Source organism: Pocillopora damicornis, chromosome 11, assembly GCF_964200805.1.
Source record: "Pocillopora damicornis chromosome 11, jaPocDami1.2, whole genome shotgun sequence".
NCBI lineage: Eukaryota > Metazoa > Cnidaria > Anthozoa > Scleractinia > Pocilloporidae > Pocillopora > Pocillopora damicornis.
Genome location: NC_142680.1, coordinates 10,004,903 through 10,025,105, shown reverse-complemented (window position 1 = coordinate 10,025,105; position 20,203 = coordinate 10,004,903). Strand labels below are relative to the sequence as shown.

Below are 20,203 nucleotides of genomic sequence, written 5' to 3'. Positions count from 1 at the left end.
TTCGGAAAACGTTATTTGGCAAATTCTAATTCTGTGGCGTTCCATTCTCGCTGTTTTCCTCAAATGTCACAGAATATAGCCCGAAGTCTTTTATTAAACATTAATGCGCGGCTAAATTACGTGTTTGTCTTCACCAGTAAAGTTTAATTTAGAGATGAATTTGCATTAAGAGTGAAACATGAAAACACCTGTGAGTTTTATTATTCCACAATAATCGATAAAACCCTGTTTTTTGGAAGCTAAGGGAATATGATGATATGTCACATCAGTTAATTTTGGAAAAACTATCGATCTCCAAGAGAACTCAACAAGAATCAGTGATGGCCAATTCTCATTTGTGAATGGCTCGTATGGCAAAAGGGTAAAGACCGTAAAAAAAATTCAACATTTTTAATGTTACTGAATAAAAAAGCACGACGCAACAATATCAGTATCTGGGCAACTGCCCACATACCCCTCCCCTAACCCAGCATTAACCTTAACATGGTGTCAATTGACTGTTGTTGAGTTAGGGGAGGGGTAGGTGGACAGTTTCCCAGATAATGATATTGTTACGTCGTGCTTTTTTTTCAGTAACATTAAAAATGTTGAATTTGTTTTACCGTCTATAAACTAATAACTTCAATGGCTCTTCTTTAATATTCTTTAAAGTTCACTTTTATCCAGCACTTTCATATTACTAAGAAAGCAAACCAAGGAAGTAATATCGAACTATTAACGTCCTGTTTGTTTCTATACTGTGCGTGCTTATATCACGAGTCGTGATATTCATATTAAGCACTGTCGCATGCAACAAAGTTTCCTCAAGATATGGTTGCTGTTTGTTTCGACTCTTCACCGTATTATTTATTCAATTGGAAAAAAAAAGAATTTTATCAAAAGCTCGAGCAACAATGTGGTAAACTTTTATATTTATTATTATATTACAAACAAGCTTTGTCTTGTCAGCTTTGAAACAACAAATAAAATAATGCCTCAATCGAGGCAGATCTAACTCCATGGACGGCAAAGCGTTTGTCTGATTGTCTGCTCCACTGCTTGTCTCACTTCATTAATTTTCCAGCAATAAAGAAACGGATTTAACGTCGAGTTGGAGTAAACTAAAGTTGCTGCTATTCCTCTGATGACACTTAAATGTGATGAAAATGTTTTTCTATTACCCTCCACAATCACGATTTCAACTATAATATATGGTGTATAACAAACAACTAATGCTAACTGCACCCACAATGCACTGTACACCGCTTTTCTGTATCGCGAAATGTTCAGTGAATTTGGTTGACTCGACTGTAGTCGAACTTGAACTTGATGATGAATGAGGGTGCGAAATATCTTTGTGTACGAGACCACTGAGATCAGTAAACAAGATGGAATATAGATATACCCAAACCATAAGGTTATACGGTAATCTAAAATGTAGCATAAAGCAGCCACACCCGATAAAACCGAAACGGCAGCTAAGATAATACTTGTGCGCTTTAAAGTTACAGTTTGTTTGTATCTCAGCCCCAACAAAAGGGCAAGAAGTCTGTCCACGCTTATAGACATCATTGTAAACAAAGATACGCAACAAAATGCATAGCTTGTTACTAAGGTAGCGTCCCTTATGTATCGACAAAGATTCCAGTGTTCATTAGCTATGGATATCCAATAAATAGCAAAGAGAGGCTGGCTAATAAGGCCAACCAAAAGATCAGTTGTTGCCAGACAACGATACAGAAGTTTGGAGGGCGGATGGAGGTAACATTCTTTGCGAAGGGAAACCAGGATTAGCGAATTCCCGAGAATTGCAGTAAGAGAGAGGATCACATTTACCACTGCGAGATGATTTGATTGTTTTGGTAATCCACCTACCGAAGAGGGGGAACATAACAGTTCTTGAAAAGTTTCCATTTGTACTCCACCTCCTGTTAAATTGTTTCTGGCCATCATACCTCTGTGATCCTTTTTCTTTTAGGGTTACCTGTGGCTGCAACGAGAGATAATATATCTTAACAGCAGCCGCTCGGGAATGATCATATAAAAACTTCTCGGGAAGATCGTACTTTAAACTATGCAGAAACAGTGGCTTTTAAGTCAAAAAGTTTTCTATTTGAACTTTTGTTTGTGCCTCGGGTATAAATTGGCAAAATGAGAAAAGCATAAGACACTTGTAATAGGCATTTTTTCGTAGCACGACAAATTATTCTCTGTAACTTGGATAAAATTTCATTACCAGGATTAGTATCTATGTTTAAACATAATTTCTATGAATTTGCAATTCTAGCAATCTAAAAAAAAAAACAGTCCTTGTTAGAGAACTCAATCGGTTAAGAAAATAATAATTACTCGTGGCAATCTCCAAATACATTAAAGTATACAAAATTAATGTTTGGTCACAGATACTAATATAACATATATATAAAGGTATTCATGTGAAGTTTATATGAAATAATTCATATTTGTACTGCGGTTGTAGATGAAAGTGAAATGTGATCATCGCAGTAAATTTTCCAATTTAAGCAATTGGAAAGAAGAAGCCTGAAAAAAAATCAGGGCTTCAACGGGATTCGAACCCGTGACCTCCGCGAGAGCGATTCACTTGAGCGATCAACGATCCTCTTTTGATAAGGACAGTTATACTCCAATACTTAGGCATGATAAAAACAAGTTATAAAACTGCGGTCTGAAATTAAGCGATAGATATTCAAGGACTGGTTTAATTCGTTAAACAACTTATTACATTCCAAATTTTTAAACAGCATTAGGATACAGACTGTTATTTACCTTTGAAAGACGCTCACTTTAAAGGTCCTCGCTTAACAAATACTATAATTTGTTTTTGGCAGGAGGTCGTAGTTGTGCCTTGCATTTAAAACGTTAAATAAATGGAAACAATTATTTTGTTGTTTTTATTAATGCTGTCTATCCTTAAATGTCACAGAATATGAACGGAGGGCTATTAGTAAACATTGGTGTGCGACACAACTACTTATTTGAGTAATTAGTTTAATTTGGGAATTAGTTTTCATTACGAGTTAAACGCAAATGCCTCTAAGTTTTATCCTTTTACAATTAATCATAAAACTCTGTTGTTAAACAAAACTTTGTTAACAGCCAAAGGAAATAATAATGTATTACATTAATCTTGGAAACTATTGATTTTCAAGAGAACTCAATAAGATTCGATAATAGTCAATTTTCAATTATGCACTCCCCTACAAATCTCTTCTAGGTGATAAAAGCATTTGGATTTTTATATGCATTATGGCCATTTTTCGAATAAAAAGAAAATTTAATTGTAGGGTTGGCATTTTGACCGGCTCATATGGCGAAAGTGTGTCAACGTCAAACGCTTTATTTGAGTGTGATTAAAACATTGAAATTAATTTTCTGTCTGTAAACAAATAACGCTAACAGTTCTCTTTGCAATTCTTTGAAGCTCAATTTTATCCAATTTCATATTTCTAAGAAGTAAAACGAGGGAGTGATATCAGCCTCAACAGGTTAAGATGAAAAAGTCTTCACCAAGGAGCTTCATCAGTTTTTGAAAAGACAAAAAAAATTAACTCGTGTCAATTTGCAAATTCATAAAACCATACAAATATACAGATGTCAACATACATCAAAATTAGTATAAACCACTTAAGTAAATAGTGCTTTTCGTGTGCACTTAGTGGCTTGAAGTGATTAGCAAGTATTATTCACCTCAGAGCAACCGAAGAGACAATATCGCCAGTCAACAGTTTACCTCCGCCAGAGCGATTGGAGGAATTGTGGGTTGTGTGTGGGTTTATATACAGAACGGAAAGTGGAGCTACGCTATTGGTGGGAATATGGTCACGAGAAACAAGAATAAATTAGTTGAACGGAAAGCGTCCGTTGATACCGGGGAGATAAAGGGTACCGATTTGAAAAATAAATTTTTGTTCTAGTGTTTTGCGGTTTTCCGGACTGCCTAGATGTAGGGAAAGGCTGCAAACTGCAATATGCTGCTTAGAATGAATAGGGAGATTAAAGTGTCTCTTTTCACCCTCACTTTCCTCTTTTCGAGTTTTAGTTTCTCAATTTCCATTTCCATCTGCAAACAAAACGAGATGTATTTATATTAAAAGGACAACATCATTTGTTAACAGACAATTATTTTAAGTGGTTAAGTGCTGCTCCCGCTAAGAGCGGTCCTCTCGACTTCCCGTCGGAAAAAAGCTCTCTTTTATTTTTTGGCCATGAAAAGGGTTTAGGACACATGTTTAAAAAATAGTTGAGTTGTTCTCCAATTCTCTTCTTTTGCGTCGCAACAAGCCAAAAATGATTTTTGGCCAGACCACCCCTGTGAACAGCGATCGAAAAAAATTTGTACGAAAGAATTCTCAAAATGCAGGCGTTAATTTTTATATGCAAATTAGGGTCGAAGAGAAGGGTCTCCTCTGATCACGCTGGCATGAAAAATATTTCAGCTGAAGTTTCCATATTTTGTCTGTGAACTAACTGAATAGACCTTGTAACATGTAGCAAGATAGGATTCCGTGAGCTGCATTGTTGCAGTCGCTGCGCGCTGGACAAAATCTTTGAAATTTACACTTTCGATCGCTGTTCACAGGGGTGGTCTGGCCAAAAATCATTTTTGGCTTGTGGTGACGCAAAAAAAGAGAATCGGAGAACAACTAAACTATTTTTGAGAGTGGCACTTAAGTAAGCAAACGAAAAGTATTTTCGACTTCAATTAGTTTTAGTCCCTTGTGGTTTGACTTCTTTGCTTTCCAAAAAAAACAATGAGGTGCTCATTTTTCATGCAAACTCAATACAAAGCAAAAAGGGGGAAATAAATCCCATTACAAGGCCTGAATTTTCTCAGCTTTCTATCTGTTTAGACAGTTTGTCTTCTTCTACCCCCATTAACGTCGCTGCTTTTTCAGTGAGCTAGAAACAAGGATTCTACCCAAAAACGTAGTAACAACCCTTATGTTATAAGCTTTTATGTAGCGACATTGCACGTCTAAACTAATAAAGAAATCATGAGTCGTGCGAAAATCTTAAAGAATCCAGGATCGATATCAAACGGGAATAAGAAAAACGACAGCCCATTTTTTGATCATGAACGAACGATTGGTGTTGTATTTATCAATTAATCTATCAATCAATAAACTTGATCCATCCACGGACAATTCATCAGCTTTTTACAGAAAAATCAAACTAGAACTCTAACTATGAACGTCATGCTTTAGAGAGCTTTGCTAATTGCACGTTTGAACGACCCGAGGGATTCCGCGTACCTAGCCTTGCAAGGAAGGCTATTCCACAGTGTGGCGCCACTATAATTAAGACTATTTTTGAATTGATTTATGCGTAGTAATCGAACATTAAGTTTGTTTCGGAGTTCCTCAGGTTGTAGCATGTATTGCATTCAGATAATTTTTATACTAAATAGTACAAATTATATCTGTTATATATAAACTAGTATTGATTAACGCTTATCCACGATTTCAAGTAACCCTGACGTTTTCATCTCTCTTGTTGAGAATGTTCCAAACCACACTTTTCGTACATGGTGAAGAGATGCTCAAATAAGAACAGCTGGGGCTAGAGTGTTTGTAACCTCCACACGAGTAAGAGTAAGCTTACACAATTTTTTAAAAAGAGATGTACTTACCATTATCATTGATTTTCAGTCTTGATCAACTGTTAGTCCGTGAAAGCGTGTTTGATTGTAAAAGCGTCCTGAGCAAGGATGGTAGAGCACTGCACCGGTATCGCAGAGGTCATGGGTTCAAATCCTTTTTACTACTGCTTAAGTAGTGTTCATGGCTGCAAAGATCGCTTTCATATTTACGTCTTTATCCACAGTTCAAATATATGACTTTCATATATTCACAGCCGTTTATTCACCACTTCACGGGTTTATTTGGAACCAACACAGTGACAACTCCCAGTTGGCTTGTTAGCTCAGTTGGTAGAGCACTAGTGTTCATAGCTGCGAAGATCGCTTTCATATTCAAATATGAAGTAGTGTTGCCGTGGGGGATACCAATCAGTGCCTATCGTATCGTTTTGTCAATAACATATAATAATTTTTTTCTCAAAGAGCACGGTAACGAATCCTGTAATCTGATTGGTTCTTAGTGCGGTCCGTATTTTCCTATCTCTGCCCACGGGCAGCTGTAACGCTTTCATGAATTACCGAGTACATCCCTACCTTCGTTGCCATTTTTAATTAATATATCTCGTTTTTCCGGCTGGGCAGTATTTTTAAGCAGAGACGTCGATCACTACCTAAAGCCGATAAATAACTTATTAATTCTCTCTTTTCTCTCTCTTCAATCATTTTTGGTCGACAGAAAAATATTTGTTTCGAAATGAACTAGCATAAGCAAAAGTGTCATTAAATTGGTTGTCAAGCGGCCTAAAAACCGTCTGAAATGAATTTTAATCCTTCCCAAAAAGTACCTACTAGAAAGTTAAAACGCGAGGTATTTGGTTACAATTGAACTAACCGATGGAACCTTCGTTCATTTAATATCTGAGTTCTCTCAAACAATTTGTTCGTAGTGAGAGGGGGAGCGAAGTTTCCAATTCCACGACAAATATGCGCTCTCGGTGATTCTTTCCAAGTCCGTTCAATTTGGACATTTGTAACGTAAATAGCACTACGAAAACTGAAGGAAGTCAATGAGAAAAAGCCGCATTAAATTCCCTAGTATTTCATTCGAATTTAGTTTTCGTGGGGGAAAGACCAGATTTACACACGCCATTGCAGCAAACAAACGGGTAATCTCCCACAACTTCAAAATAAAAATTTTGAATTTACTTACAATTGGTTTCCTCGCCGTTTACTTAATGATCAGAGGTAAATCTTCATACATTCATTAAACGTCGACGAGAGTGAATACAACTTCCCGTAAGATCAATGAATTTTTTGAAGAAAACATTGTTGTGACAATCCTCGCCAATCTGGATTCGTTGTTTTTTCAAAAGTGTACATGCACTTTTTTTCTTACGCGCCTTTTAATTGACAGGTGTCAGATTGTGACAGATACTTGTAAAAATAATGTTTCGAAGTTTGTTTGGAAGCCTTTTAAGTCACCTTTATCAGTACGCAAATGAAAATATTTCGGTGTAGCATCTCTCTTTAATTTGCATCACCTCTATTTTAACTACCATTTACTTGCTCAAAAATTGCTCAGTCTATGGAAGATCTTGCCGTATTTACTGCCCTAAATCATTCGCATTCTTTCGAATAGAATTTCGCCAAGTTAAAAAAAAAAATGTTATTCGCCAGTCTAGGTCGGTCCATAATGGGAAAAACTGTGTCCGAAGTCTTGAGTGCCGCCCTCCGCCTACGGCCTCAGGCGGCACTCAAGACAGAGGGCACAGTTTTTCCCAATACGGACCTCCCGTCTGGCGAATAACATGTAATTATTGCGTTAACATATAAGTCAAACGTTCCAAAGCAAAGTCATTTTACCTGGGGCTCACTTTGGTCACTCAGACTTCAGCTCACGACCCAAATTGTAAAACTAAGAATTTTTGTAAAATAGTTGTTAAAATAACTTTGCGTGTTTTTTCTTTGTGTGTGTGCGTGCGCGTGTGTGCGTGTGTGTGTGTGTGTGTAATGCGTAACACCCCTTGCGTGACACCTTTTCTTGTGCTAGCGTGACACTTGGGTGACTTTTTTTACCTACCGTGACATAAACACAAACGTACACATAATTTTAAGTCCGCTATTTTATTGGCCACGTGGATGAAATCTGGCATTCTCATTGGTTTCTTCCAAATTTGCTACAATCGTATTCATAAGACCGTAAATTAGCGTGCTTTACTACTTACTCTCCCACATTTCGATTACAGTTTATAAAAGCATCTTTAATTTTTGTACATTTTAGGGGCATGTTATGAATAACAAAACAAATTTGAGTATGACGGGCCTTCGGATCGGCTCGCATGACAATAGGGCGTCAACATTAAGCTCTTAATTTGAATAAGATATAATAAAGTAAAACAATGGAATAATATCGCACTTATCTCCTGTTTGTTTCTTTATCATAAGAAAGTATATCGCAAATTTTTTATATTTATAATAAGTGCTGTCTCATAAAACAAAGTTCAGTCTCAAGATTTGATGACATTTTGTTTTACTCTCTGTGGTTGTTTTGTTAAAAAACCAAAAAAACATTAAAACATTAACAAAAGCTCGTGCAACGATGTTACTAATTTTCATATATTTATGCCCATTTCCTTCTATTAACTTAACCGACAAGGGTTGTCTTATAGCAACCGTAACTTCACAAGTAAGCTTTAAAATAATTGGTAAAATATGACTTAAGGAAGATTGAACTACATGGTCTCCAAAGTGCTTGTCTGATCGTCTGCTTTACTGCCTGCCTTGATCTTCCAGCAGTAAAGGAACGGATTTAAAGTTGAGCTGAAGTAAAGTAACCTTACTGCTATTCCTCAGGTGATGAGTAAATGTGATGAAAATGTTTTTTTATAAGCCTCCCCAAACACACTCTCAACTGTAACATATGGTACATAATAAACTACTAATGCTAACTGCACTTACAATACACTGTCCATTACCTTTCTGTATTGAGAAATATTCCGTGAATATGGTCGACTCGGCTGCTGTTGTACAAGGTCAAGGTGAGTGTTATGACGATGGAGTGTATGGAAAATCTTTGTGTAGGAGGTGATCGACATTACCATAGAAGACGGAGCACCTATTTATCCAAACCAAAGGGTGATACGGTAATCATTGGCAGCTAAGCATATTATTTGGAAAAACTATCGATCTCCAAGAGAACTAAACAAGAACCAGTTAGTGGTCAATTTTGTTTCAAATACTCTTTCAAATACAATTTGTGTGTTTTAGTTAAAAGCGTCTTCTTGCTTGTGACCGGCTCGTATGCCAAAAACGTCACGTGCTCTATTTAAGTAACATTACAAATGTTGAAATTGTTTTACCATCTATAAACAAATAACTTCATTGGCTCTCCTTTGATATTTAATTTTATCCAATTCTTTCATATCACTATCAAGATAGCAAACCAAGGGAAAAATATTGAACTAACGTCCTGTTTGTCTCTACATCGTACGTGCTTATATCACTAGTCGTTATATTCACATTAAGCACTGTGGCATGTAACAAAGTTTCCTCGAGATATGGTTGCTGTTTGTTTTCGACTGCCGTTTGATTTACTCGATTGGAAATAAAGAATTTCAACAAAAGCTCGAGCAATAATGTGGTCAACTTTCATATTCATTACTATCCTACAAAGTGACTAATAAAAAATAATGCCTCGATCGAGGCAGACGTAACTTCATGGACAGCAAAATGCTTCTCTGATTGTCTGCTTCACTGCTTGTCTCACTTCACTAATCTTCCAGCAATAAAGAAACGGGTTTAACGTCGAGTTGGAGTAAAGTAAAGTTGCTGCTATTCCCCTGGTCACAATCAAATGTGATGAAAATGTTTTTCTACTAGCCTCCACAATCACGATGTCAACTATAGTATATGGTACATAACAAACAAATAATGCTAACTGCACCCACAGTGCACTGTACACCACCTTTCTGTATCGCGAAATGTCCAGTAAATTTGGTTGACTCGACTGTAGTTGAGCATGAACTTGTACTTGTGCCTGATAATGAATGAGGGTACGAAATATCTTAGTTTACGAGAAGATTGAGATCACCAAGTAAGATGGAACACAGATATAAGCAAACCATAAGGTTATACGGTAATCTAAAATGTAGCATAAAGCAGCGACGCTGGATAAAACCGAAACGGCAGCTAAAATAATACTTGTGATCTTCAAAGTGACAGTTTGTTTGTATCTCAGCCCCAACAACAGGGCGAGAAGTCTGTCAACGGCTATGGCCGTCGTCGTCCCCAAAGATACTCCACATAATGCATAGCCCGTTAAGAAGGAGGCGTCCCTTGTGTATCGACAAAGATTCCAGTGTTCGTTAGCTATGGATATCCAATAAATAGCATGGTGAGGCTGGCTGATGAGACCAACTAACAGATCAGTTGTTGCCAGACAACGATACAAAAGTTTGGAGGGCGGATGGAGGCAACATTCTTTTCGAAGGGCAAAAAGGATTAGAGAATTCCCAAGAATTGCAGTGAGAGAGAGGATCACATTTACCAATGCGAGATGAATCGATTGTTTTTGGAATCCACCCACCGAAGAGGGGGAACATAACAGTTCTTGATATGTTTCCATTTGTACTCCACCTTCTGTTAAATTATTTCTTGCCATCATACTTCTGTCTTCCTTTTTCTTTAAGGTTACCTGTGATTGAAACGAGAGATAGTTCATCGTAACAGCAGCCGCCTAAAACTGATCATATAAAAACTTCTTAGGGAAATCGTTCTTTAAACTGTGGAAAGACATCGGTGTTAAGTGAAAAAGTTTTCTTTTTGAACTTTCGTATGTGCCTCGGGTATAAATTGGCAAATTAAGAAAAACATAAAACATCCGTAATCGCCACTTTTTCATAGTACTGCAAATGCTCCCCTGTAACTTGGATAAACTTTCATTTATTGATTGTTAATTAAGCTTTAATATAACTTCTGTGAAGTTGAGAATATTAATTATCAACTTTAGCAATCTAGAAAAACAACTTACTCGCCAAAGACTTCAAACGGTTTCGAAAATAATAATTACTCGTGCCAAGCTCCAAATAAGTTAAGTAGTACTCTCTACCTCTTGCAAAAGTCGGTCAGGGGTCTGAGGATAAATATTCTTATTTGCTACATCATGAAACTTAGGCACTACTATTACCGGAGGTGCTTCTCGATATCGATCAGATCCCTTGGTAGATTCCATTCGGTAATCAATTTTTCCTGGAGCATCAGATAGATCACCTTGGTGCCAAAACCTCCTTTTGTGACACCTGTGTAAGGGACAGTAGTGTTTTTTGGATAACAGACCTGAAGTTACCATTTGCTTTGTTGTGAATTGTAGCAGACTGGGACTCAGCAGTGAGCACTAATATCAAGAAAGACTGGCTTAGTGCAACTTCTTTGGAGAACGGGAATAAAAATTTTCTGCGAAAGACTTCACTAGTAGGGGCGTTTCCACCTGCTTTGAAATCCTTGTCTTGAGGTATAAACGTTTCTATCAAAGGCACTGAGGTAGAACTTGGTTCCATCTGTTGATTTACTGATTTTTTTTAAAATGATGGTGTTGTTATCGAGGTTAATCATAGCTCTGTTCACTTAAAGGAAATCGCGACCGAGGGTAACATCATAGGCAAGGTTGTGCACGACTTGGAATTCACGAGAGAACTGAATATCCTAAAGGTATAAAGGCAGGGTATAGGTAATTCTTCCTAGTTGTAGGCTGTCTTTTCCGGTCTGAACTGCGGAAAAGGGAACATCACCATTTTTAGAAATTTTCCTTTAATAGCTGAAAGGCGTGCAACAGTATCCACCATTACACGAACAGGTTTCCCTTCTATTTTACCTATAGTGGTCAGGTTGGTACGCTACGTGTCTGCTTCATTTACTAGGGGTAGTAGGACACTCAACTGATTTGACGTCTGTAACTTTCTTGGCTTTTGGTCACTAGTTTGTGTCGGCTTCATCTTTTGTAGTAATTTAGGGTTGGTTGTGGCTTTTTCCTGACTCTTGAATTGTGATGCGGTCCCCTCAGCATCTGATTGGTTCTCTTCTTCGTGGGTGGAAGATCTTTCTGATTAACGTTTAGTTGGTTAGGTAACACGATGTAGGACCTGTCTCTCCTTGTGGCAAACGTTATTAGATTGGTTATAGTTGCAGTAATACTGAATATGGCCACAAGTGACCCCGTGTCTTGCCCAGTCAACTGAGCGGTGATCGAAAGATCACGTTGCACTTCTGGTTAATATCCGGCGGAAGCATTGATTTGTGGCAGAGAGGGGCCCGGAGAAGAGTCATCCTTCAACTCGTTCCCAAAGTTCATGGTTGAAATAGCGTCGGTTTCAATGGTTTTTTCAGCACGGCGAACAGCCTTAGTAAGCCGAATAAGTTTGTTGGGCTTGCACTTTTTCTTGCTCTTGGACTTTAATTTCTTCTCTGCCTTGTGTGGTTTAGTCGTGCTCAGTGGACAGGTGGCCAAGTCTGGGTCTGTTTTCGTCACCAGGTTTCCATACGTTATTCTCAAAGTGGTCAGCTCACTACTCGCATAAGCGTCCTCTACCATTTGTTGGAAAACTCTCCATTGTTGTTTTAGAGCTGACAGAAGCGCGTTTGTTGGATCGTTTTCCTGTAATTAATCGTATCTAGCTGTTTATGGGTAGAATTGTTGCCCGTTTAGGAACTGTTGATAGAATTCTTTATCGGCCTGGGTGTCGTTTTCACTGAGTTTCCAAGAATTCGTGTTTGCCTTTGGAAATGTGTGTTGATTTTGTCCAAGCGGAGCCATTTCACTATTTTAATAATCTTGGCCATTTATCGCGGCTGAGTGAGAGCTTCTTGGATTTTGAGAAGGTACTTCATCCCTTCGTTGTGGCTGACTATAACCGGAGCGTTGAGGATAACTTCTGCTTTCTTGGTGTCGTTGATAGTTTGGCTGATACCACCCGAAATTCTGAATTGGTTAGCGTGGAGACTTCTGGTTAAAATTTTGCTGTACATGGCAAATTCTCCCAATAGTAAAAAATAGGTAGTCCTTCTCTTGTGCGCTGTCTTGGCGGTTCTTCACGGTTATTTTGATTTCGCCTGGCCGTGCCATTTATTCGAGCATCCCATGTGTTCAATTTTATGTTAATTATTCGGTGTCCATCGTCTGCCTTACTCCGAATAAGCTGCGAGGGGTGCAACGGGCTGCTTTAGCGAGTCTTTGATAGAACCATGGGCCTTATTCAAAATTTCATCCAACTTGGAGGAAAGAGTCAGTTCTCTCTGATCACCATGCCTCTTTACAATGTTATTTGCTAACAGGGCTTCGAGTCTTACCTCCGGGATAGTATTTTTCTGGAATAACTATTCAATTACGGCTACAAGTGCCTTGTCTGAAGCGGGAGAATCCTCATTATTTAGACTGGTATTGGATGGTGATCTCGATAATCATTCTTGCGGGACAATTCGGGATATGTCGTCTCCGCGTCGCTGGGATAAAGATTGCTGGATTGTGTTAATCAACCGCGCTGTGTCCTCTACGGCAGCATATTTCCTGGTTCTTTCTTCAGTATCCATCACTTGTCTTCGAAAATCACTCATTACGTCAGAGCTTATTTGCATATCGCGTCTAGTGATTAATTTTTTCGTCGCTCAAAGTGTTGCTATGCTCGAACTTGCTATCAGCTCGTTGTTCGAATTCACTTTTGTTTGCAACGGCGTTGTCGGGACAAAATTCTTTACTAACTTCTGATTCTGCCCCGCTTAGTTTTTCCTCTGAGTCGCTACCCAAACTTGACTCGATGTAAAATCGTTTTTTGTGTTTCTACATTTGTTTCGGTTTTGTGTTCTTTCTTGATTTCTCCCCAGTTCGTGAAGATCTGTTGGTGAATTAATTAATTGATTTTCTTTCTCCTGTGATCTTAGATTCTCGGAACCACGGATTTCTTCAACCTCTGGGGCGACGAAGAGGTTCGCTGCACAACTTAACGGTTTGGAAAGACTTTCGTTTTTATCGATGCTGATATCTGTGGCCTTTGTATTCGTTTTATCTGCTTGGCTCGGACTGGAAAATGTGGTGGAAACTCGTGGTGGGTCTTTGGAAGGAATTGGTTCAATGTTTTTACTGGAATCGGTGTCGTGTGTCGTCGGCGGCGAGGAACTTTGATAAAATGGCTCAAACAACAAGTTACAATTTTCTTCTTCGAACAAAGAAGTCTGCACCTCTATTTCCCTTGCTCTTATTAATTCTGACGGCGGGGAAGACTAACCTCCTGCTTCGTAAATTATATCGCGGCAAACTTTTCTTAAAAACTTTCTTCACGGACTTCATAAATGGACAAAAGGAAATTTGAGGTACTCACGTTACTCGAGCGGTCCTTTAGAGCTCAAAACTTTTCATCTCTCTTATTTTATTTAAAAACATGACGCTATCGAAATTGCTGATCCTGGCAGTATGCAGGACGCATGTTATATAAACTTCGTAATAGACCCAGCTCACCGTGGAGTCTCTTTGGCTCAGTGGTAGAGCATCGGAGCGCGAAAGGTCTGAGGTTCGATTCCTTATGGGGACTCAGAATTTTCTTTGTCTCACGCTCGTGACAAGATGAAAAACATCTTTCTCTAGCTAATATTTGAATAGTATCACAAAAGAAGCGGATACTGATATCAAGATATTGCACCTCCTAACCATTTTCTGTTTTTGTCACGTTATTAATTCCCTCCAGTCGCTCTCTGCCTAACCCCAAGGCATTCGTTATCTAATTTTCCCTTTCGATTAGAAACAAGGTAAGCCTATTGGACTTGCTGATCCTCTTTTTTTCAGTTGAAAAAGGATGATCAGCATTCGGATAGAGAATTTCAAATACCTTTTAAAGACGCTCGCTTGGAAGGTCCTCGCGTAACAAAAACTACGATTTGTTTTTGGCGGAGATCTTGGTTGTGCCATGCATTTAAAGCGTTCAATAAATAGAAACAATTATTTTGGTTCTTCATTCCTGCTGTCTATCCTTGAACGTCACCGAATATGGACGGAAGTGTGTTAGTAAACATTAGTGTGCGACACAACTACTTATTTGAGTAATGAATTTAATTTAGGAATGACTTTTCATTGCGAGTCAAACGCAAACATCTCTAACTTTTATCCTTTTACAATTAATGATAAAACTCTGTAGTTAAGAAAAAAATTTATTTGCAGCCATAGGAAATAATAATGTGTGACACTAATTTTGGAAAACTATTGATTTTCACGAGAACTCAATAAGATCCGGTAATAGTCAATTTTGTTTCATACGCTCTCCTACAAATCTCTTACAGGTGATCATGATAAAAGCATCTTATCAATTTTCATATGCATTATGGAAACTTTTTCGAATAACAAGACAAATCTAATCGAGCGGCTCGTAGGGCGATAGGGTGTCAACGTCAAACGATTTATTTGAGTGTGATTAAAACATTGAAATTAATTTTCTGTCTATAAACAAGTAACTTAAATAATTCTCATTGCAACTCTTTGAAGCTCAATATTATCCTCTGCTTTTATATTTCTAAGAAAGTAAAACGAGGGAGGGATATCAGCCTCAGCAAGTTAAAATGAAAAAGTCCTTGCCAAAGATCTTAATCGGGTTTTGAGAAGAATAATGAATTTACTCTTGACAATTTGCAAATTCATAAAACTATACAAATAGACAAATGTCAACATATACTAAAGTTAGTATAAACCATATAAGTAAATAGTCCTTTTCGCGTGCGCTTAATGGCTGGAAGTGATTAGCAAGTACTATATATTCACCTCGGAGCAGCCCGAAGAGACAGTATCGCGCGTCGGCGGTCTACCTTCGACAGAGCGATTGGAGGAATTGTGGGTTGTGTGTGGGTTTACGCGCAGAAAATGGAGCTACGCTACTGGTGGGAATATGATAAGGAGAAAACAAGAATAAATTGGTCGAATGAAAAGCGCTCGTTGATACCGTAGGGATTAAGAGTGCTGAGTTGAAGGATAAAATTTTGTTCTATAGTTTTGCGGCTTTCCGAACTGCCCAGATGTAGGAAAAGGCTGCAAACTGCTATATGCTGCTTAGAGTGATTAGGGAGTTTAAGGTGTCGAGCGACTGGTTTGGATGCGTCCTTGTCATTTCTTTCTACGTCGCGAAAGTGTTCTCGGAATCGGTCACCTAGTCGTCTTCCTGTTTCACCAATGTATAACTTTTAGCAGTAATTGCAAGTTATGCAGTAAATGACATTGGTGGAGGTGCACGTAAAGTAATCAGTGAGCTTAATAGATCTCTTGGGTCCCGTCATTTTTTCTACTTTATGAATGAAAGGACAGGTTTTGCATCGTGAGTGAGCCCATTTGAAAGTTCCTGGTTGGTCATTGGTTTAAAATGAACTTCTGACCAGAAAGTTGCTAAATTGGTTTAAAATAAAATTCTGACCAGAAAGTTACTAAATTAAATTTTTTTGTTATGTTTGAATGAAACTAGTGGAGGTTGCGAAACTGATACAATCTTTACAAAACCTCCACTAATTTCATCCAAACGTGACAAAAACATTGGCAATTTTCTGGTCTTTTGTTTTACTTTTTACGGTGGCCAATTTACGCTATCAACTCAATGGATAATACTTAATTACCCTGTTATACTCTCCCACCGACGCAGCACCACAGTTTCTTTAGAAACTTACCCTCTTCATACATACAGTTGCAACATATATTAAAAAATTCCTATAGCCACTTAAGTAAATAGTGCTTTTCGCGTGCGCTTAATAATGGCTGAAAGCGATTAGCAAGTACTATTCACCTTGGAGCAACCGAAGAAACGAGATAATGCGTCAACAGTTTAATTTGCGACCATTTTCTGGTATATTGTAGAAATAAATTATTCTTTTTGGTTTCGTGGCACGGTAAATGTCCAGCACCATTCATCTCCCCTCGGTGTGAGAACAGTTTTCAAATAATTGAGTTCAACTTTGCAATTAACAAAGTTTTGTTTCGCGCTCGACTGGAACTAGAAACGAGACAGTCGGCCTGGAGCAAGACAGTGCGTTACCAAACCTTTATTCTACTTGAGCTTTTTATTTCTCTCATTTGCCCTCTGCCTACCTAATTAATATCGTCCCCTATTAGCAGAAGAAAATGTTCGCGTATTGGGCTCTCGGATATCATTTTCTGCTTATTACTGACATATCAAGGCAGCTGTCGTGTGAATTGTTAGATTATTGAATTCCATTTGTTACCATACACTTGTGCGATTAAAGATCCTGTTTGATAAGGACGGTTATATTCCAATAAAGTAACTGAAGTATAGGCAGAATGTTTATCATTTGCGATCGGAAACAAGCCCATAGATAGTTAAGAACTAACAAAACTCGTGGTAGAACTTTTTGGACTCCAACTTTATGAAGATGTATTTTTAAGATTTTCGCTTGCTCTTTGAAAATGCACGCTTGGAAGTTCCTTGCACAAATAAAATATTTCTTCTTTTAACCAGGAGTTCTAGTTTGGGCCTCGCAGTTGTAACGTTGGATGAATGAACAATTTTGTTTTGGCAACTGTCGATCCTGTGTCATTTCAATCTTGCTATCTATACTTAAATGGGCTGCAGTCTGTTCATAAATATTACTGTTTCACACCACTACGTGTTTGTTTAATTGGCGAGGTTTAATTAAGAAATGACTTTACAATAAGAGTCAAAAATCAGACATCTGTTAGTACTTTAACAAAACTAACAAAACTCGTGGTAGAACTTTTTGGACTCCAACTTTATGAAGATGTATTTTTAAGATTTTCGCTTGCTCTTTGAAAATGCACGCTTGGAAGTTCCTTGCACAAATAAAATATTTCTTCTTTTAACCAGGAGTTCTAGTTTGGGCCTCGCAGTTGTAACGTTGGATGAATGAACAATTTTGTTTTGGCAACTGTCGATCCTGTGTCATTTCAATCTTGCTATCTATACTTAAATGGGCTGCAGTCTGTTCATAAATATTACTGTTTCACACCACTACGTGTTTGTTTAATTGGCGAGGTTTAATTAAGAAATGACTTTACAATAAGAGTCAAAAATCAGACATCTGTTAGTACTTTAATTTCACAAAAAAGCGTAAAACTCTGTTTGTAAGCAAAAATTCATGGACAGCTAAATAATATGATTATGCGTTACTTTTAGTCATGGAAAGACGATTGGTCTTAAAGAGACCTCAAAGAGAGACAGTGGTGGTCAATTTTGTTTCATGTACTCTTCAACAGTACATTTACAATGAAGTAAATCTTGGTCACACTTTCATACGTAATATCGACATTTTTCAAATATTTAAACAAAGTTAAGTGTATAATTGACATTATGACTGTCTTTCAAAAAGGCTTGAACGTCAGGCGCTTCATTTGAGCATTATCAAAAGAAATTGACGCACTTTTTTACGTTCATAAAGAAAAAAAAACATCAAAAGCTCGCCTTTACTGCTCTTGGATTTGCAACTTTTTTCTTCCTGACACTTTCATATTACGTAGAAAGCAAAATAATGAAGTAATATCGAACAACGTCCAGTTTGTTTCTACACCATACGTGCATGCACATATGATGAGTTGTTATATTCATAATAAGTGCTGTGCCATGAAAAATATGGTTACACTTTCTGTCTTTTCTTTTCGTTCAACTGGAAATGAAATCTTCTGACAAAAGCTCGTACACCGATATAACAGTCATTAACTTTCAGATTAACTCCTTGCTGTCCAATAACGAAACCGACATGCGTTGTCTTAACGCAACCGTAAATTTTTAAGGCAGCTTCGAAACAATTAATAAAATGTTGGCTCGAGGAAGAATTAACTTCATGGACAGTGAAGTGCTTGTCTGATTTTCTGCTTTGCTGCTTGTCTCACTCCACAAATCTTCCAGCGGTAAAGGAACGGATTTAGCGTCGAGTTGAAGAGAAGTAAAGTAAGGGGATTGCCATTCCTCTGGTGTCGACTATATGCGACGAAAATGTCTTCCGAGCCACCACAATCAATATATTATATGGTAGATAACAAACAGCCAATGCTAACTGCACCCACAGTGCACGGTACACCGCCTTTCTGTATCGCGAAATCTTCAGTAAATTTGGATGACTCGACCGATGATCTATAAGATCTTGTATGTACTAGGGCGTTATGATGACGGAATGAGCAGAAAATCTTTGTGTAAGATACGACTGAGATCACCATATAAGACGAAACACCTATATATCCAAACCAAATGGTTATAAGGTAATATGAAATATAGCATAAGGCAGGGACTTCTGATAAAACCCAAACGCCAGCAAAGGAAATATTAGTGCGCTTCAGAGTTACAATTTGTTCGTACCTTATTCCCAGGAACAGCGCGAAAAGTCTGTCCACGCTAATGGCCGTCATTGCCATCAAAAACACCGAACAAAATGCATAGCTGGTTAAGTAGCCTGCGTCATTTGTCTATCGAAACTAAGGATATCCAATAAATAACATAGAGAGGCTGGCTAACGAGACTAACCAAAAGATCAGTTGTTGTCAGACAACAGTACAACAGTTTGGACGGTGGATGAATGGAAGATTCTTTGCGAAGGGCAACAAGGATAAGAGAATTCCCAAGAGTTGCCGTGCGGGAGAGGAAGATGTTTATTATTACGAGATGAATTGATTGCTATTGCAATCCACCAGTAAAAGAGGGCGAACATATCAGTTCTTAAATAGTAAAAAGTACTTTACAGTACTCTAGCCTCCATTTGTCGCGGAAATTTACTTGTCTATCATCTGTTTCTCGAAGCTCACAGTTTTCACAGTTCGCTCACGGAAACTGTTCGTATCTCGGAGTAGTAATGTCGGCGGAAAGATCCTCTGTGGATATTTTCGCGCCAAATGAACGTCATTATCTATTCACCTCCACTTCGCTGAATAGTTGTTAAACACTTGAGTTTAACTTTGTAGTTGATAAAGTTTCGTTTCCCGCCCGACGAAAAAGTGCTAGTACGAAGGGCCCAAGTGCTCTTTACTAATGAGCTAATTAATTTGAAAACTGTTCATTGCCAATGAAATACCGCTCATAAGACAAGGTTAGTGTTTCGATTCAAATGTTCAACATTCCGGTGAACGTTCTTTGCTAGCAGCCGTGAAGTTAGAAGTCAGCTTTGAAAGAGTTAGTGCGAGAATAACTCAATGGGGATTTTAACTCCATGGACAGCAAAGTGTTTGTCTGGTTGTCTCTTTTACTGCTTGTCCCACCTCACTTATCCTCCAACATTAAAGAAACAGATTACTGCTTGCCTTCTGGTGACGATTGACAGGATGAAAATGCTGTATAACGCCTTTCTGAATCGCGAAATGTTCAGCGCATTTGTTTAGCTCGCCTGAAAATGATCTTGTACTTGTGCATGATGATAAATGAGGGTGCGAAAAATTTTTGCGTATGAGGCGATTGAGATCACTAACCAACATGTAACACGAATATATCCATGCCATAAGGTTATACGGTAATCTGAAAAATGTCATAAGGCAGAGACACCTGGTAAAGCCCAAGCGGCAGCTAAAATAATACTTGTAGACTCCGTAGATACAACTTGTTTGTATCTCAGCCCTAACAATAGTGCGGGAAGTCTGTTAACACTTACGACCGT

General features: G+C 38.1%; 1 protein-coding gene and 2 pseudogenes across 1 annotated transcript; all 3 read right to left on the bottom strand.

The window, feature by feature from the left end:
* Positions 1-706: 706 nt before the first annotated feature.
* LOC113679575 (5-hydroxytryptamine receptor 1D) lies at positions 707-2,410 on the bottom strand. The gene has a single exon (XM_027196543.2). It carries the CDS (start codon positions 1,930-1,932, stop codon positions 991-993), a length of 942 nt encoding a protein of 313 aa, XP_027052344.2. The 5' UTR covers positions 1,933-2,410; the 3' UTR covers positions 707-990.
* Positions 2,411-9,162: 6,752 nt separating this feature from the next.
* Positions 9,163-10,405, bottom strand: LOC149037414 (melanocyte-stimulating hormone receptor-like; annotated as a pseudogene).
* Positions 10,406-15,481: 5,076 nt separating this feature from the next.
* On the bottom strand, positions 15,482-16,131 carry LOC149037413 (uncharacterized; annotated as a pseudogene).
* Positions 16,132-20,203: the final 4,072 nt, after the last annotated feature.

What these genes read in the sequence shown, in the direction of transcription:
- LOC113679575 (XM_027196543.2), bottom strand. Translation starts at nt 1,932, where the DNA reads ATGATGGCCAGAAACAATTTAACAGGAGGTGGAGTACAAATGGAAACT.